General features: G+C 35.4%; 1 protein-coding gene across 3 annotated transcripts in view; it reads right to left on the reverse strand.

Moving 5' to 3' along the window:
* The window catches only part of tbc1d15 (TBC1 domain family, member 15), a 61408-nt gene that overhangs the window by 17231 nt on the left and 22818 nt on the right, over positions 1 to 21359 (reverse strand). For all 3 annotated transcript variants that reach the window (XM_088924184.1, XM_088924183.1, XM_088924185.1), the window contains 8 exons: positions 20555 to 20657; positions 19505 to 19702; positions 10184 to 10312; positions 6128 to 6231; positions 5152 to 5246; positions 1397 to 1513; positions 988 to 1088; positions 270 to 369 (listed from right to left, as the gene is read on the reverse strand). In XM_088924184.1, the coding sequence (XP_088780310.1) occupies positions 270 to 369; positions 988 to 1088; positions 1397 to 1513; positions 5152 to 5246; positions 6128 to 6231; positions 10184 to 10312; positions 19505 to 19702; positions 20555 to 20657 (947 nt within the window). The remainder of the gene's footprint in view (positions 1 to 269; positions 370 to 987; positions 1089 to 1396; positions 1514 to 5151; positions 5247 to 6127; positions 6232 to 10183; positions 10313 to 19504; positions 19703 to 20554; positions 20658 to 21359) is intronic.

Below are 21359 nucleotides of genomic sequence, written 5' to 3' on the forward strand. Positions count from 1 at the left end.
ATTTTTAATTAATTTAGTAAAATGTCCGAATTTTTTTTCACTTTGACATTACAGAGTACCCCGTGTTGACGAGTGGCAAAAATTCTTTTAATGAGGTAAATACATCATGGTTCCATGCTGTGACAATAAAATGTGAAAAAGTCCATGGGGGGTGAATACGTTTGCAATACACTGTACATATAACAAGAACATATGAATTGGAGAGGCCAACCACTCCATTTTTACTAAGACAGATATCACACAAATAAGACAAGACATAAACACAATACCAAGGTAGTTCCAGAATGTAATGTCTAGCAGTCGCAGCAACGTGCTGAGCTGAATCAACTGGGTCTTCATTCCCTGCATCTGCTCTTCAAAATTCTGGTGCTGTAAGAATGATTTTTTACAGAAAGTTTTAGACGTGAGCAACGATTAGTCGTTTAGAGTTATTAATAACTAGTCCCAACAAAAGCTGTAGTACAGAATCAGCACTTCTGGTCTAGATGATGAAATCAAGAAAGCCATCCGGGCAAAGCATCAGCAAAATACAATTTTATCAGCCTACACCAAACAGTCTAAAAGAGAGAAAATAATAAACTGAAGCTGACCTGTGATACCTCAATAGTTTTACATGGTTTTCAATTCAATTTTTTTGAAAGTGTCATCAGGTAAAGAAAATCTGATGTTTCAAAAACTGACAATTAGTAGAGTTCCTAACTTCCATCAAGTAATAAAAGAGAAGTTACAGATATTGAAACTGAAGTGAACTGCTCATTGTTAACTGTATCTTAACACACCAAAAGACCTAACAGTGTTATAATGACAGGACTGCATTAAAAGCACCAATATTTTTTTAGATAAAAAGATAATTATGAATTAAGTCAATTAAGTCAAACAGCTTTATTTTAACATTTATAAATTTCTCCATGGTCTCATTTTATGACATCAGAATCCCACTAATACATTTAATAAACTCTCGATATAAATGAGTTATTAAAACTTTACCATTTGTTCCATGAAGGACACAAAGCACCAGAAGGCATCCACTTCATTTTCCATTACATAGAGAATTGGGGAAAGCAAATCACTCATGCCCTGGACATAGCCTTGTGGAAAAACAAAATAAAAAAAGCATCATGTACGGGATGCTAAAACGTTGAAATAGTATTATTATGCAACCAAAAAAATGATTATCAAAAAATCAGGTTACAAAAAAGAATTCTTCTAGTATTCTACTTCTAGAAGAAAATTAAGTAAAAATACTTTTTGGGTATGCATTACCAGTCATTAAATACTAGCATCCTGCTTCTGTAACAATGTCAATCACTATTTTAAGTATAGTAAATATATTAAATTAGAGGAATTTATGCAAGCAAGTGTCTGTTAGGATTGACTGTATCCAGTGAATACTTACCAAGGTCAAAATCATACATACAATAGGTCATCAATATATCGTGAAGTAAGATCAGTCCTGGGTTATCTGGACCCTCATAAAACGTGTTGGTTCTGTCTGTTCTATTAACATCTTTTTCTAGGAAGAGCAAAGAACAATATTTAGAATGCTATACAGCTGAAAAATCTAATAAAATGCTAGAAGCATAAATATCTGTTCTTTTTAGGCAAAAACAACTTCCTCTAAATGTGTAAAAATAGGATAAGAAATAACAAAAAAAGACATGAGTACAAATAAACAATAATACATGTGGACTTCCCTATCTTTCTTACAACCAAAGAAGGCTCCACGGCCGAAATGTTGCTCTTTCTTTCTTCTCTTTTCAGCATTGAATAAACCTATTACGTATTAATAAAAATAAACAAAATATATTTAATAAAATAACTAATGACCAGGGGTATTATTTGAATCATTGCTACTGAGAATGAAAAGCAAAACAAAAACAAAATGCAACAGTTTAGTTCTGAAAACCTTAAGGCCCTAACAATGGTTGTGAACTCAGGACTTCGGAGCAGAACAGAAGGCACCACCAGTTTACAAGTGTCACATTTCCTGCAGGTTCATTCCATCTCAAACTTAAACTATGTAATTGAGCAATTATGAAGTCAAATTTTATCTGTGTCTTACTCAGGTGTTAGTAGGTTGGGACCTCTAAGTCTCAGAGAATGCTGGAACTGAAGAACTGAGCAGATTAAATAAAAACTGCTGAGAAAGTGGTGCAAACTACATCTGAATTTCAGGGTATTACAGATCCAACACCTGTATTCGGGTAACTCTGAATACAACAGCAAATTGATTGTAACATTTTAAGGGCTGAATTAGGAGTAATTTATGTTTGCAAAGGAACAATTAAAGGTTTATTCCATACTGAAAAGAAACACAATGTTTCGGATGTGGAACTAATGAAAATATATTTTTTAAAATTTTCATTCCATTCTGTTTGGTAATGGACTGTCTTGGTTCAGGAGTCACACGAAAATGGAAAAGAAGTTTTTCCCTTCATCTCTTTTTTATCAACATTAAGTATGACTCCTCCAATGAATAAAGTGCATTGTATACTTAATACTGTTTGGGAGAGCCTGAACCATTGCAAATTAATAAAGCATGTCATTCAATTTCTCTCTCAGAGACAAGGTTTCACCTTGTCCTCTACAACCCCCTGGTATCTCTGAGAGAAAAAAAAAGATGTTTTTCAGTAACCGTTTCTGACCAGATCAAAGAAGATCCCTAGCAATTACAAATGATTATGTGGGTTCGGAAACATAACCAGGGGACAAGTATAAGAGATTTGTAATATCTCTTCCTGCCCTTGGGAATCAAGCTACTGCAATGCCAAGTGATTCCATAGGGTTTCCCAATCCTGGTCCTGGAAGCTGACATGCCTGCTGGTTTACATTCAAGCTGAACTTAATTACTTCATTGAACCCTTAATTGAACTAACAAGTTGCTCGATTGAAACAATTTGCTTCAGAAAGTTTCTTCTACTCCAGTTAGTCTGAGAGTTCAATTTAATCCAATAATGAAGTCGACGAAGGGCTGTGTAAATGAGAGCTTGGCTGAAACCAAAACCTGCAGGCATGTGGGCCTCCAGGATTAGGAACCCCTATTCTATGCAATGGCTTTCCTCTTTAGTTCAGAGTATCATCTTCTAATTTTTCTGGCTGCATTTGTTTATTTTGAGAACTATACATACTCATAAGCTGGGTATTTAAGAGAGATTCATGCAGGACTTAAAGCAACAGAGCATTTATTACCCAAAGAGGCATTACTGTAGACAAACTGCCCAAAAAGGTGCTGAAGTTCACACTCTGGCATCCTTCATGAAGCACTTGAAAGAAATTTTAGGATGGTCTACCAATACTCTGCTCTCATTTTAAACCTTTATCAGTATGGCTTATGTGTTTGTTTTCCACACATCTTGTTAAGTGCAAAAGGACCACATTATGAAGAAAATGAGCTTTACATTGAATTAATATTACATATTTGTAGGTGTAGCCCATTCAATAGGTCAAAATTATTAGCACGTGTTATTTATAAGATGCTCCTATTTAAGATGTTTCTGTCAACAGTGCTTTGAATGCAAACAGTTATGCATTTAAGAATTAAACAAGATGTTACACATCTATTTTTTGTCATTTGCATCTATTTTTGCAGTTACAAGTTTTATACATACACATTGCCTCCATTTATCAAATCAAGAAATCACATCTTCTGAGAAAACAATTTCAGGAAATATTTATTGCGCATTTACATCTCTCTCATGTGTAACGTGGTACTTGCAATAAGCATTGTTTTGCCGTATAAACAATGTAGTACAAATCAATACAATAAGGTTTGAGTGCAGAGCTGCAAAGTAACAAGAAGAGGTTACAGTTTTTTGGAAACGACAAAAGGAACAATTGGCCTGTGCCACCTTCTTTTGTTGAGCAGGAGAATGAGGAAGAGGGAATGAATATGAAGCTATTTTTTTGGGTAGGGAGAACAAAAGAAAATGTGAAATAGGTATTGGGAAGGGAGAAAAGAGGCTAAAGGAAAATAAATCCGGGAAATGAATTTCAGGCAAGTGTTGAAGACATATTTGTAAATGAATTAAGAGCCTGGGAAAACTCTGTGCTGAATTTAATAATAATTGTAATTTATATATAACATACAATTTTTTTTATAAGTGGGTTATCTAAAATAAACAAAACAAACAATAGTAACCTTGACGTATGAACCCAATTGTAAAAAGTCAGGAATTGAAATGCATTTGCAATGGAACTGAAAATGAATTTTGTTAAAAAGAAAGCACCACTTGTATTCATGTATTTCAGTATTATCACTGTAAATATGGTGTAACACACACATAAGACCACACTTCTGTTTTAAAAGCTCTGCTTGCACACAGGTGCAAACAGATGTGACCAAGAAATACCCCACCGGTACGTGAATTAGCAAATGTTGCATGCATGTATGAAATATGTATAACTGAATACAATAATAATGGTGGAGTATATTGCAGGGTAAGATGTGACATTACGTACGCAATACAGGAATTTACCTAAATCAGTTGTGGCAGGGTGGCTTGTCTACCTAAAACCACTAGGGGGCGATTTCTAAATATTAGCTTTCTAATTGTTTCTGAAAGAATTCCAACGTATTTTACTATGTCGATATCCCTGGTGGGAATTTCACCCTTACACAGAAGGTCCTTGTTTTCTAGGAGTTTAAAAAGGGATGGTGGTAGAGCTTAGGGGAGTTAGGTGGAAGACTGCAGTAGCACTGCAAGAGCACACTGCTTAAATAAAACAGTTACATAACCTATAAAAGAAACTAAAAAACAGCTTTAAAGAAACTAGAGAGCAAATGTCACTGCTAGAAAAGAATGAAGAACTGCCCTTTACTGGAATAGGATGTGGAAACAGAGGTTGATCAGAGGCTACTTAAAGGACCTCTTAAAAATATTGGACCCTTAGGTCAAACGAATGAGATTTAAAGACCAACATATTACACAGGAGTAGTCCACTTAGGCATTTGCATTCCATGCCAGTTCAATCTATATCCGGTTAATCATTAATTATTGACGTGATCTACAACACCTGAGTTAATTAAGCAATTAAGAACCAATTCAATACTAAAGTGTTAGGATATAGAATACAGTTACCAATGCTGACTACCCCTGACCTAGACCATCAATTACGAACCAAAGTCATTTCATTTTAAAAAATTCCAAATACCTATTAGGCTTCGGTAATCTCTCAATCTTGAATTTCTTTTCTCTTGCTCTTCACTAATTGATTTCCACTGAAGCTTCATTCTGAAGTATTCATCACTGTTCAATAAAAACAAAGTGAAAAGAAAATAATTTAGTTTAAATGAGCATTGTTAACAAAGGGGCTGTAAACAATTTCTTTATTTCTCAAACATACATTATAAAGGAATGCCTATTCCTGTGGTTTCATCATTATTACCTGCCCCCAATTAACATTAGCAAATAAAGCATGAGTATGACAGGAAAGTATTTTGTAGCATTTTTAGTCAAGTATGTCACTTAGAACACTGCGACCCAGTGAAGCAAAGGATTTACATTCAAATGTAATTTTCATGATTCAACTACCAATTACTTAAGACTTGGAACACCTTTCTGGAATTCCAAAAGTAGGATGTGTTTAATTTTTTGTATTGTATTTCCCATTGTTTAGATGTCTTACAATATCAAAAGGTAGAAAAGTTCCTTGTGTCCTGTAAACAAAAATAAATTAAGGAAAAAAAAAGAATTTAAAACCCCTGCAGGAAAACATTCTTTGGTTATAAAAACTTAAAGAAGCAATGATATAACATTGCAAAAAATATTTTTTTTCTTGTCAAACACTAAACATGTTTCCAGGTAATGCAAGTTTGACTTCATCAGATGCTTGTTCAGTACAGTAAAATAAAAAAAAACTGAAAAGCATTAAAACTTGATAGTCTTGTTGGGGTTGAAATAGGCAAAAGGCCAAAGAGAATTTAGACCAGAGCAAGCAGAAAACAGCTGCTACACTATTATGCTTTGTGTAGTCCTAGGAAGATCATTATCAGCCCAATGCACTGTTATCAGCAATAAAGATGACGTGGGTGGCAGGAGAGATGACATGGGTGGCAGGAGAATATAAAATGCAGGCATCATAGATTTCCACAGCTACTAAAACTGATTACGCTCTAAAACATCCTCACGTTTTTCTTTTTTGCAAGTTTTTCCTTTCATCTCTGGTGCTGTTCCACGGAAAATATCCCAGCAAAAACTTCCAGGCTTCTTTTCTCACTACGTGGCAGAGTCCCTAGGGAGGAGAAAAACAATGATTTTACTGACAGTGAAGACATTCTAGAAAACTACTCTAGAATCAATGGCTTCAAACAGCTTTAAAAATGGAGTATTTGCCTTTTTATGATTTTCTGTGGTGTTCAAAAGGCTATTAAAATTTAGGTATTTCTCCAACCTATTTGACCAAGACACTGAAGTAAAACCTTTAGATCTCTTGCAACATGCTTTATACATCAGTGCCTAAGGTGACACCTTTACCAAGAGGAGTGAAATGCAATATTTAACAGCTTCCTGACAGCCACAGCAGGAAAAAACTGCTTATAAGGTAGCAGCAGGCATTCTGGGATAATAGTTGTGGTCGAACTACCTCCAAGTGGTTTTATTTCCTCTAAAGAGAAAACTGTTTCCAATAGGAAAAACAAACAGAAGCATGGTTTAAGTTAGTAGCTAACCCCTATTGACCCAATGTACTCCTTGAACAAAACTTAAAATGAGCAAAAACAAGCTAAAACACACTCTTCTAGATTTTTTTCCTGTAAAAAAATCAGTAAAATATGCTTTATGTGAAAATCCTTTCATGTGTGTGCAAAAACAAAAATCATTCAGTATCCTCGAAGCAGTAGATGCCTGAACACCAATTATCCCATCAGACGGTCAAAAGATGATCGCATTTCTCAAGATGTCTGACAAAGAGAATACAGTGGATATTTGACTGCAGGCATCTGAGTAGTTTTGCAGCTAATGTATGTAAACTTATGCCAAAAGAATGCCTTGCACAGCTTGACATTTACTTTGTAATTTACTAGGCTGCCTCTTGCTTAATCTTTCTATTGTGTTACCATTGAAGTGTGGAGGATTCCACAATTCGAGAAAAATATGTAATTCATCAGTGATCACTGCATTCTAAAAGAGTTCTTCACCTTCCAGCAGGGACTGTGGGCACACCTAATCAGCAGAAGGAATCTGAAAAGAGTGACTTTATATGGTGATACTATATCTATGTCTTACGACCATTAGCATGAAAATGTATTTAGCAATTAACCTTGTGTTCATTTGTACCATTTGAAGAATAAAGAAAGTATACATCTATGAACAGAAATAAACAGGTTTAGAAGGCAAAGCTCTTAAGCCTAGACTTACAGAAATATACTGTAAATGATCAAACCAACCACTGACCGGTAACTAACTTGGATTTTCCAATTTCATATATCAATGGGTTATGTAAGCAGGTAAGCAGGTATGTAACCTGTATCAAGTCGTTCTTTAGAGTGACCAATCATCTTTAGAAAGTGAAAAAGATATAGTTAGCCATGCAAAATACTGATAATAGAATTTGCCACAAAGTATATAAGCAGAACAGATATTGTATTGAAGAGTGAATCTCCATATAATAAAACTTCAGATTTGGCCTTAAACTGAAAATTGAGTTCACTTGCAAGTGGTCCTATAAATGTGGTAAGATGAGTCTTAGCAGAAAAGTTAATCAGCAGGAAAATTAGAATATTTAAAAAGGTTTCGATTAGGCATCCTCTGTGGCACATCTAGCCCAAGATCATCTATGATCCAGGTTTGAATCCGCTTTGTGTCACAAGTATTTCGTGCCCAATGGGTATGGAAAGTTTAGTCGGGCAATGCTGTCTGCACAACACAGAAGCCTCTGTGGCCTTCCTGGCACTTGCAGGTGCTGTCAGTGGGGGGCATGCCTCTCCTGCACAGCACTGGGTTGCCCATGATGTGTTAAAAGATAAAACGTGTGAAGGAGGTGGGTGAGCCAGCGGATTTCCTTATTCCTCCCACCCCCAACCACTCCAGTTGAAAGGATCTGAGCTATGAGTCGAGTTTTAAAAAACACAACTGGCTTTTTCAAATACCTAGCAGTTCAAATTTTTTAAACTTGAAAAATATCCCATCTTACAACAAATCATGGATTAGAGGTTTTGGAAATTTTACATTTGAATCACAGTGCATGTAGAAAACATCAAGCACACGCATAAGGCTGTCTCTTGCGTCATTGCATACATTGGGAAGATATCTTGGAAACACTATGATGTATTATGTAAACATTTCAGATTTTTACATTACAACGGTCACAGAGCCGAGTACTGGAAAGTGTGCATAGTTCCCTGCCATGGATGATAAATAGGGGTAGGTTTCCACATTCAAGAAGTCTTGAGGAGAATCCGGGGCTAATGTTCAACTCTCTTCTCCACTGCCAGTTCTCATTATTCTCTATCATGTAACTAAAATCTGTAATAAATCTGCTGATCCTAAGCTAATGGTTTTGTCACAAATCACACTTGTCTATTTGCAAGCTTTGATTTCCTGAAGATACAAACTTCACCAAGCACACCTTCTCTGCTTTTAGGCTGCTTGTATTTTATTAGCCTTCCTACTACTGCAGCACAATTTTATATGAGAATATATGACCTGTATACAAACATTTTTATTTAGACCCTACAGAGCATACAGTAAACTGAAGTGAACATGTACTGGAGCCTAGTAATTTAGGGGACTATATAAAAATACTTTTAAGGTCACATGCAACAAAAAATACATTACCAGTATAGTATTACCATTAGCAGTATAATTTGATACCAGTATAGAATGTTTTCCCTATTATATAATTCAAGATATGTTCATATTGCTGTAATCCCTTACAAACTTAAAAGGAAATTAACAAGGTCCTTTTACAGAATTTTTAAAACGATTTCAATAAGGGATTCCCAGAATTACTTAACTTACTCAATGTGCAATGAACAAGATTCGTTTTCTGAACTTGTGTAACAATTTAAGGCAAACATACTGTACTGTATGTTGGGAAAACTTTGTGACTGTCTACTGCAATGTCAATTCAGCTATTACTTAATCACCTTGGCACAGCCTCCAACATCCTAAATCTATCCCTTCAGATGGTCCCACGTTATCACAGCATTTTAAAATCTGGAAATAAAAACCATGGAATAAAATCATGGTTTTATTGCATGTATGGTTTAAACTCTGGGTTTTCAGAATTTACTCAGCTCCCACTTAACTGGTTTTATTTATATGACAGAGCTTAGTGAAATACAAGTCCAAGACTTTTGTTTGGTTTTTGCTTCTTGACCAACTTCGAAAGGTGCCAGGACTTTTCAGAAATCCCAGATCAGCAGCTAATACCTTTAAAAAAATCAAGAACTTGATGAAAGAAATCATGACCAGCCTAACAACCCCAGCAAGAGAGCTGAAACTGTTAGATGATCACAGATGATATATGAAGACCATACAGATGGTCCTCTAGCTTATTTCTTAATTATTATTTCCACAGCCTTAAGTACAACAGTATATAAAAAGAAGAAAAGGTCTTCATTCTCATGTGGTATTTAGTAGCTGAACAAATTTAATATTTTCAAGTAGGTAGCTGCATTAGGACGAATAGGCTGGCTGCAAAGGAAAAGATAAAGATTCATTCCATGCTGAAAAGAAAAGAGACAACATTTAGGCTGTGGAGCCTTCTTAAGGTGTGTCTTTCAGGTGAGAATTTAATATTTTGTCTAGCTGTTTCTTGAAGATGCCCAGATTTTGGGCTTCAACCACCCAGCTGGGAACCCAGTTCCAGAAACTAACTAACTAGTTAAACCCATTATAATCACTTATTCCTTTACATAATGATTTTGACTTCATTATATTATACCATAATACAATTGATACCTTAATTTGTCTGGCTCAAAAACATGTCATATGCTTGTGTACTGCATTAATGTTCCTTCCAACTCACAAATATAGACAAATACCTAAAATATTTTCTTTGTAAACTAAAAAAATGACTAATGTATAGAATGGCCACATTACCACATAATATATAGTTTATATATATATACAACATAGTCAAACAATGGCATATGGATGGTCACATCACATTATTCTCGTAAACCAAGTAGTAAATATTTCATTGTGCCACAGCAGTCACAATAAATAGAAAATGTAATTACCCCTTTGAATATAATTAGTTTTAAATGAAGAACATTTTGTATTCTTCCTTCAGAGTCCACATTCTCAGTCCATTCTTCAATTGAAACAGGTTCTCTTCTTTCAACTTCTGGCCTTGAGCCTAAATCAATCTGAAAAATGCAAATAAGTCATTAACATTGCATGTCCGTTTGTCAATAAGTGTAAAACTGCTTATGCAAAAACACTCACTCAGTCTATAAAGGTTAAATCATCAGTAAAGATATTTAAATCTTTCCAGAGGATCTAAAAGGAGTGTGAATTTCACACTGCTTTTACAAATTTAGATTTGTGATTTGCATTTCTTTTTTCCTCCATTAATAATGATCAATCAATAGGCAAGGTTCAAAGCAAGCCTTTACTTTGCTAATTTGACTTTTTTTATAAGGTCTTGCCAGGATCCAATAAATGGTCAAAGGCATGTGCTCTTTGGAATTTCATGTTACAAATGCTAATAATGGTACCTCTGTACAAGTATGTATTGAAAGCTTACAGACCACTTTCATATTGTCATAGCCTATGTGTAGCCTTTAATTTACAGATCTACAACTAAGAACTCAATACATTTTTTAACAACTGTGTATTACTTAATATACCTTAATATGTATATTATTTCTAGATATAGTCTATTTGTAGAGAGGTTTTTAGAGTACTGACACACATTGAATACGGACCCAAAGAACGGGGCTCATCAAGAACACAAATTAAAGAAAATTACTTGGAAAATTATTCAAAGCATTCAAACATTGCAAGTAAGGCTAGTATTTGGATATGTGCTTAAAAACAGCAAGGGGCTAGGCTTTAAAGAACTTAGCTGTTACCATGGGGATTGAACCTGATACAGAAAGTAAGCATAGGGGGACATCAATTATTCACTGAGTATAAAGCCAGCTATGGTACCCAACACATATAGAGCTATATCACTTATAACTATTATGTTAATAAACCTTTAGTTTTCCTTTTGAGATTCCATGTAAAGATGTACTTAATTAAATATTAGAGGCTATCAGAATGTTTGATCTATAATTCTGGTTATAAATTAAGATTCATACCCAGGGCTTTATTCCTGTAATTAAAACAACAGACATTCATTATGTTAAAAACTCAGCCTATGCTGTGGTAGAAAACTGCCATTCATTCTCCATCAGTTCAGTTTTTATAAATGTAAATAAATACTTTCATTTCATTTACAAGGATAGCATTAATTAGACACCCGGTCTTGAGGGGGGAGCAAAAACCTAAAAATATCTCTGTGAAAAATGAAAAATAATTTAAATAAATCATTAATTCATGTAAATGTTCACAAAATATTTTTTGGTGCCAACATTAAAGACAATAACAATAAATGATGGAACGTGTACTGAATATGTATAGTGTGAGATCATATTTCTCAGATTCAGACTCGGATTAATTAGCATTTAAAATGCAAGAGAACAGTGATATTGTATATTCTTTTTAGTACAATAGTGTAAGGAAAATAGCACACTAGATTTTTTTAACTCTACCTGACATATACACTGTATGCCACATTGATTTAATTATACATTTCTTGAAAAAAAACAGGTTGTGAATACAGTAGGTACTTCAAAGTTCTTAACAGTATCTGAAATTAAGAAAAAGACAAATCAATTACAAAATCTGCATTTGCCTAGGCTTACTAGATGAGTATGCTTGTCTTAACCACACTGATATATGATGTTGCACTACATTTTTATTTTCAATTTCTATCTAAAAAAAATTTTGTTTAGTCCCTATATAACTCATTATTGTGCTTAATTTAAGTAAATCAAACATTTAACGATATTTTGTTGTAAAAGGATGAGTCTGTAGGTTCCTAGAACAAGGTATTTCAAATGGTTCCAGTCACGAGGTCTCTTCTTCACTACATTCAGTACATTCACTTGCACTCTGTTTCGTTACAATGCATTTGATTCTCATTAAAATTGTTCATGCCAAAACAGACTTCAGATGTTAAAACAGCATGTATTCAGGGACTGGGTGATTAAACTGCTCAAAATCGCAGTCATGAACAGCGGTTATGGCAGGACAGAAAACCTTTGGTCAATGCTCCCTTCTTTTGCTTAGCTTTGCGTGTCAAGCAGTCATCCCAATTCCCTCTGAATCCCAGAGAATAGCTGTCATGAGCAGCTATGAGCATGCCCACCGATAGTCAAGGGCTTTTTTCTGTGTGGTGAATAACCCAGGTGCTTTTCTGGCTTGGTCTCAGTGTTTCCACAGTGATTCCATGAGCACCAGTATCATAATGGCATGAGAGTTACCTGGATTCTCAGTGAAGAGGTGCAGCAATTCACAGCTTAAATCATTCTGTTGGTTCTGATCTTGTGCACAGAGTTTTGGAGACAAAGATTTTGACTGGATTTTGCACAACCACCATTCAGTGATAGAATTTAAGTACATTGTTCTTAATCAGGAACACAATGACTGCTTAATACTCTATAGGAAGGTATAATCCTCACTCTAATTATCACCATCCAGTCAAATAAGAAATGAGACACAGGAAATTATTTTTCAGTGTAAATGTACCAATTATTAAATTTTCATTTGAGCAGAAAATCCAAGTGTGGTGATGAATTTAAATACTCCAGGTAATGAACTGAATGACTCATCTTCATATTTTCCAAAACAACTGGCAATATCCTGTTACATGGAGCTATGACGTTAGGGAGCAATTTTGTAAATACGGAATGGATGTTTTTTTTTTAATTGTTTCATTGATAAAAACATCACTCAAAGACATTGCAAGGAAAAAAAAAACAGTCTTCACCACGGAAGGAAAAAAATGTACTAGTGATGACTGCAGCTCTGCTCTGCCCCCGCTGGAATTCGATCGCAAGGGGAGCACAGATTGCACACAGTCCCACTCCCAAGACAGTGATGGACTCCACTAAGCCAAAAGACTGGGTCTCCTGCAGTAGGCGAATTCTACAATGTTGAGGTTTCAAGGGGGCGATGTCACTTCTCTTACATGCTCAGTGACTCTTATGCTAGAATAAAGTACAATTGAACTGTTGAGATTATAATGATACATTTTAACACTATGTCTTGAGATAAAATATTAAATATACACAGCATTACTGTTAATGGATCAACACCTATCAGAGACCATTTTAATTACCAATAAACTAGAAGACCCTGAAGCTTCCAATCAACTTAACAAGGAAAGACCAGTTCAAAACACATAATGTCACTTACTACTCAATTAAACCTATCTAAAATAAATTATTTTAAACAAAAAATAATCAAATTACCTTCAACTAAAAAAAAAAACTCAGAATCAAATGAGAGTCTTAGCTAAATATTATGACCTATAGAAGTCTTTCGTTCATTCAACCGGCGATAAAAAAGTTATTTTATTAGCCAATATAATTTGTAAATATCTCTACTCCATCAAATTAAGAGATTTGATGTAAAGTGATGTAAAGCAGTAAAGTGAAAACAAAAATTATCTTACTGATCTTAAAGGCACAAATAAATCATGTACAGCTTATCTGTGCATTTTAAGAGTAGGTCAGCAAGACAACTTACTGTACTCCCTCCCATCTTTTCAATATTGTATGCTTGAATTCATGCTGACACCACAGCTAAACATGTCAAACATGGTAAGAACTATTTTTACTATATTTGAGTTTGAAAACTAAAGCAAAATAATAAAAATAAATAAGTTGCATTGGAGAACTGTTATTTTTTCATTGTACCCCTATTGTGTGTAGTTTCTTATTCATAATTTGCAAAAATAAAAAGAAATGCATATCCAGATACGTGTAATAAGGCATTTAGGTCTCCAATCCCTAATTTCTACTATAAAATGCCTGGTAGAACAAAGCCACACTTAATGCAAAAGTAAAGTTTCTCCCATATCCACTAATGTAATTATATGTATAATTAGAGCATGGTTAATGTGTAATTCCTATTCTTATGTTCTAATAAGAATACCATGTGGCAAAACAGTAAGGACTTTGCACACATACAGGGGTGTGAAAAAGTGTTTGCCCCCTTCCTGATTTCTTATTTTTTTGCATGTTTGTCACACTGAAATGTTTCAGATCATCAAACAAATTGAAATATTACACAAAGACAACACAAGTAAACACAAAATGCAGTTTTTAAATGAAGGTTTTTATTATTAAGGGAAAAAAAAATCCAAACCTACATGGCCCTGTGTGAAAAAGTAATTGCCCCCTAAACCTAATAACTGGTTGGGCCACCCTTAGCAGCAACAACTGCAATCAAGCGTTTGCGATAACTGGCAATGAGTCTTTTACAGCGCTGTGGAGGAATTTTGGCCCACTCATCTTTGCAGAATTGTTGTAATTCAGCCACATTGGAGGGTTTTCGAGCCTTAACCGCTTTTTTAAGGTCATGCCACAACATCTCAATCGGATTCAGGTCAGGACTTTGACTAGGCCACTCTAAAGTCTTCATTTTGTTTTTCTTAAGCCATTCAGAGATGGACTTGCTGGTGTGTTTTGGATCATTGTCCTGCTGCAGAACCCAAGTGCGCCTCAGCTTGAGGTCACAAACAGATGGCCGGACATTCTCCTTCAGGATTTTTTGGTAGACAGCAGAATTCATGGTTCCATTTACCACAGCAAGTCTTCCAGGTCCTGAAGCAGCAGAACAGCCCCAGACCATCACACTACCACCACCATATTTTACTGTTGGTATGGTGTTCCTTTTCTGAAATGCTGTGTTACTTTTACGCCAGATGTAATGGGACACACACCTTCCAAAAAGTTCAACTTTTGTCTCATCAGTCCACAGAGTATTTTCCCAAAAGTCTTGGGGATCATCAAGATGTTTTCTGGCAAAACTGAGACAAGCCTTTATGTTCTTTTTGCTCAGCAGCGGTTTTCGTCTTGGAACTCTGCCATGCAGGCCATTTTTGCCCAGTCTCTTTCTTATGGTGGAGTCATGAACACTGAGGCAAGTGAAGCCTGCAGTTCTTTGGATGTTGTTGTGGGGTTTTTTGTGACCTCTTGGATGAGTCGTCGCTGCGCGCTTGGGGTAATTTTGGTCGGCCGGCCACTCCTGGGAAGGTTCACCACTGTTCCATGTTTTCGCCATTTGTGGATAATGGCTCTCACTGTGGTTCGCTGGAGTCCCAAAGCTTTAGAAATGGCTTTATAACCTTTTCCAGACTGATAAATCTCAATTACTCTGTTTCTCATTTGTTCCTGAATTTCTTTGGATCGCAGCATGATGTCTAGCTTTTGATGATCTTTTGGTCTACTTCACTTTGTCAGGCAGGTCCTATTTAAGTGATTTCTTGATTGAGAACAGGTGTGGCAGTAATCAGGCCTGGGTGTGGCTAGAGAAATTGAACTCAGCTTTCCAAAGATGTGATCAACCACAGTTGATTTATGTTTTAACAGGGGAGGCAATCACTTTTTCACACAGGGCCATGTAGGTTTGGATTTTTTTTTTCCCTTAATAATAAAAACCTTCATTTAAAAACTGCATTTTGTGTTTACTTATGTTATCTTTGTCTAATATTTCAATTTGTTTGATGATCTCAAACATTTCAGTGTGACAAACATGCAAAAAAATAAGAAATCAGGAAGGGGGCAAACACTTTTTCACACCACTGTAGGTACTGGATGGTATCACACATGTATGCATCCAGTAGCACTGAAAACAGCCTTCACGACCAGCTTCCACTAAGGAGGGATGGTATTGCAGCCCACATCATTCCACTCCAACACAACAAAGTCTGGAAAAAGTGGAGAGTCTGAATACTTTCTGAAGGCACTGTATACATGAGTGTATACAGTATGTATCACTGCTTTTCTAAATAACACCCCAATAAGAAAAGACATTAGTGGTCTCATGACCCTAACTGTGAACCTTTTTAAAAGTAATTTTCAACAAGTTTCCAACTTGTATTTTTCTTTAAAAGTAATTCAATTTTTTATTTACAGTTTCAAGATGATTCACTTCCTGTTTTTTGCTTTATCTCAGCTTTTTACTGTTATTTGTATGGTTTCTTTGCCGACATAATGCACAATGGGGTAGCTGGTTTTTCTGTAGACGTTTGCAAGCTAGTCATGTTCTGTTTGATCCCAGATGCATTTAAAACAGTTTCTACTGTTTACAGTAGATACATAATAAAATTACAGAGATGTTATTATTGATTTTAAACAATATTGAAACTTGTGATGGAAATATATCTTGACACTCAGCTCTCTGACACTACTGACAGGTTTTACCTTTGGTCCGATTGTAAAGATGGGAAACTCAGATGAGAATTACACTTGTCTGCGATGGAAAAACTCAAGGCTTGAGGCTTTCCAATAAATGGTTCTCGTTAAGCATAACAGTGGGAAAAACAGAAGTGCTTTTAAAAAAAACTCAGATAAAATATCAAGTACAGCCACATGCTCTGAGAAAATTTAAAATTATCTTTTAAATCTGGTTGAAATGAATGGCCACATCTTCTGCCTATCAAACTCTAAAACTTCTTATACATGTTAAAACTCTAAAATTCAACACCTGAGTACTATATTCATTAATCAGTCCAACACAATTGTTAAATATTACGAGTTCAATAAAACATCACAAGACAGCATTTCAACACTAAAGAAAATTACCACTATACCACTTGTTATCATCACCATTATAACAGTACTGTAGTAATACAAAATGACACTATTACAATATTATTACAGTATAGTGTACATTAATAATTACACTGTACTCTTGCAGAGTAATTGCATGGTACATGTTTGCAGCACCTTCTATATGACTAGAACACTTTTCAGGTATGATTAAAGGGTAACACTGCAAACACACAGCAAACGTATTGCAGACAAGCCACATATAAGACAAGTTATGAGAGGCGATGCATAACAAGACTGAACCACAAGCTGTTTTTTAAATAAGGTTGGACTCATGCAGCTCCGATATACAAAAGTCAGGGAGTGCCTCTGCATCTTCAAAATATATTTTTATGTAATTTAGTTATTGGTACCATTTTATATGCACTAGTTCAATTTTTGGTACTATCGTATAATAATATAACAAATCTAACTAAATATTTTACTATAGTCATTTCAAAACTAACAATTTTGGAAATAATACTTTGGTTGAGTAGGTAAGGTCAAGTTCAAATAGTGACTGACGCTACTGTCTCATTTCTGCCCTTTATCCCACTCAATGCCACTTTCCCTGCGGACCCTACTTCCGATTTCTATCGGAATTTCTTCTTTTTAATGAGCAATTTGCTAGTTTTACTGCATAAATCCTTAAGATTCTTTGCCATGGCCACTGTTAAAATGGAAAAATAGTTGATCATTCTATATTGAATTTTATGCTTATCTATTTTATAATGTTCAACGGTTATCTTAAGGTATTGCAGTATTGTGATATGATCTCGCACAAAGAAAAAACACATTTGTCTCTTTATTGGATTTTAAGGTAGGAACGGGGATTGTGATTTAATAAAAAATAAATGCAACGAACTGCATCAGTGCATATATACAAAAGTCACCTCTGGCAGGTTGAAACATTCAGCACTTGTTAGCGGGGAGTTAATATTGTTTCATTTTACAAAAACCGAAAATTCAAAAACAAACGTTTCCATTATTTTGAAGGCCCTAAATTGGCAGCCTAAAAATTCAAGGACTTGCAACATTTTCAAGGACAAATCTTGGATATTGGAGTGAAGCAAAACTTAAAACTTTTATTATAAGAACTCTAATTGTCTTATTAAATCTGATCTGATTGTAATGACAAATGTAGCCTAGTGGATAAACAATGTAGGACTGATGCTAAGAAGAGAAACATTAAACTAAAAAAAAGCTTTAACAAATTGAAAGTATTTCTTACACATGTTAATGTACAATAGCGTGATGTGAAACTGACGATCCTAAACAGGACTCTGAGGGCGGGAGGAGCATCTTACTCTATACAGACACACTTCCTCCTCCTGCAGCACAAAGCAGAGAAAGTAATTGTTAATAGAACCTTTGAATATCGAATAAACATCAGTATATCTAATATTTTTGTTCAACATCATTATTTCTCTCAGATTAATTTCTAATACTTGCTTTTTCAATAATGAGCTACATCGCTACATTTGAAAATGCTTAGTAAAACATCACTGTAATTGGAGTTAGATTCACTTTTAATTACTTGATACTATTACCGCACCTAATCAATTATGCTGTGGATGCTTAATTAATTGTAAGCACAGCTTACTTGAATCGAACTTGTATATTCCTTCTTCAATCCTGTGTGTAATATAATGTGTAACTATATAATAATGTAACAGACATACATTTTGGAACGGTTTGCATATAAAGTTGGTCCTCAGCTCCAAGAATTTGTTCTCTATTTGTTTTATCCATTATGTACTTTGCAGACAAAACACTGCAGAAGACCAGAATGTCTTCCTGGACTGAAATACTCTTTACCTCACCCCTTTTCCCTGCTCTCTTTACAGCTCTTTTGTTCCTTCTTTAATGTAGAATAAATATACATTATGGAACAACAACACAGAGAAAAAGAAATTAAAAAACAATAAAACCAATACCAGAGTGCTTAGCTCTTTTATGTGCTATCCTCCTAGGTGAGTGACACAATACCAGCTCCACTTTTCCACACACTACCATGGATTTCTGAACACTACATTGAGTAGTCTTTCTCTTGCCACGAATTGAGAATCATGAGTTGTAAAGCACACTTTGGTAAAGGGCACTGGTATGGTTATTTTCATGTATTAGTGAACGTTGACATGCAAGTGACCATAACACATACAATCTTTCTTACATGGAAATGGCCTGAACATGAAATCATGCAGGAGCTCTTCAACATACTGAGACTAGTAGCAATGTCATTAATGAACAATAAAGACGTACTCGACACGCAGTAAGGACACTTTCCACACAAAAATCACACTATCACTATTCAGTGAATGAGGCCTTATATGTATTGTTTCAAGATTACCATAAGAACATAAAAATGACTTTAGTTTCATAATTCCAGTGTGAAGCCAGGAGTTTAAAGGTTAGTAGAACATAAGCTGAACCCCTTGAACACATAACGTTTTGTATTCAACTCCTACCAAAAAAAAAACTCGAATGTATTAAATTCCATGAGTGTTATACTGAATAAGCACTTTGGTGAAGTCCAAAATGAAAATTTGAAACAAAAATAATAACACCCTGGCACCCAATATAAATATGAACTTATCCAAGTGGGCTGACATGACAGGAAAGCTCAGGATCTTCAGCCCATTAAACATACTGTATGAAAGTTGCAAGTATTTTATAAAAAAAAACACTTACTCTTGTGATGACTTCAAAGCCTGGTTCCTCCTGGTGATTAATTTCTAGCCCTGGAATGGCTTCACTGAGAAGGTCAGCCACTTCTGAAGCTGGGCGCTGCAGATGTTCTGCATCTTGTCCCCGAAAAGCATCAAATAAGTAGTTGGTGACTTTAGAAAAGCCTCCCAATGTTGTTGTATATGGATCTTTTTTAAATTTCTGTGGAACAAAAATGTAATATGCTTCTTTTTTAATATTACAAAATACTCAAACATCTTCTCTTTTGGCATCATAGCTTTAAACAGGTGTTATTGAGTAATTTTACTATATAAAATCCCTGTTCACTTGCTGTGCTCTGAGAATAGATGTGATCTTCCACATACTACTACAGAACCACTATCAAATCTATCCCTTTGTGCAATACAGGCCTGTGCCTTCACATGGATATCCTGAGCGTGTCCTGTCAATCTAACTAGCAGTGTGCACTGTTGGCATTTCTGGTATATCTGAAGCAGTTTACAACAGTTTACGGGGGCGTTCCAGCTTATGCATGCCCAGCACTTGCTTACAGTACTTAAAGAAAGAGTTATTCTAAAACAGTTTAGTTTTTCAGTAAGTTTTGCCTGAGAGGCTACTAATTACAAGCCACCACTAAAACTTCACACAAGAAGTTTAGTGCCTCCTTCAAAAAATCATTAAATTGGGGCGGAGTGGTGGCTCTGTGGCTAAAGACCTGCGCCTGTGGCTGGAAGGTTGCCGGTTCAAATCCCGCAGCCGGCAGAGGAATCCTACTCCGTTGGGTTCCTGAGCAAGGCCCTTAACCCCGGCTGCTCCAGGGGTGCCATACAATGGCAGACTCTGCGCTCTGACCCCAGGTTTTCTCCCTATCTGTGTGTCTGTGTGTCTCATGGAGAGCAAGCTGGGGTACGTGAAAAGACAATTCCTAATGCAAGAAATTGTAAAGGGTTAATAAAGCGATGTTATTATTATTATTATTATTATTATTAAAAACAACACTGTTGTGTTATGCAAGCCACGAGGCAACTGACAGCACTGAAAAACGGCACCTACCTGAACAAGGCCAAATGTGGTATCATCAAATAAGTTCTCAAAGGACTGAGAAAGAGCTTTGCTGTGGTTGTTGACAATAAGTACTGTTTGGTCAAACGGAGACCTAGAGAATAAAAGGAAAGTAAAAATAATAATTAAATATCCTTGGTTGATATTTTTTTAAAGCTCAAAGAAAAACAGAGCTTTGTAGAGGTTTACAGCAGGCACTTGGATTTACAGAAGTTGATAGCAGACATAGAGAAACTTGTGAATGAAGTAACAGGCTATCCTAATGTTACAGTGCTAAACTGAAAATGTTAACTCTAAAACTGAGTATTCAGGCCAACATCGCACTTAGGAAAAGATGTAACTATATAGTAACATACAGGGATAACTTGTAAAAGTGCAGCAAAGATATGAAGTATCAGATAGTTATGATAATAACTTTTATAGGTATAATGACAGCAAATTCAAAACTTACTTTTGCTTTTCAATCAGTCTATATTTGTTATCATGAAATCAATAGGAATGAACAACAGCTGTTTTAAGTGCAAGCATATTTTCAATCATATTAGAACAAAAACATACTTTGTGCTCAGCACAGCGATTTCAAGTGAACATGACTACTGGGACAAATTGAACAAGTATTTTTACTTGAACACGGGGAAAAAAAAACACTCAACACTCACTTTGAGTCAATTTCAGAGTGGAAAGTTAGCTGCATGTCCCTTTGAGGAAGCAACTGCATGAAGTCTGGAAACCACTGACCTCATCAAACTCTTAGCGTAATCAACTCAGATGTGTGTCAAGTCTTACCTATAGTCAT

This window comes from Atractosteus spatula, chromosome 8, assembly GCF_055471065.1.
Source record: "Atractosteus spatula isolate fAtrSpa1 chromosome 8, fAtrSpa1.hap1, whole genome shotgun sequence".
NCBI lineage: Eukaryota > Metazoa > Chordata > Actinopteri > Semionotiformes > Lepisosteidae > Atractosteus > Atractosteus spatula.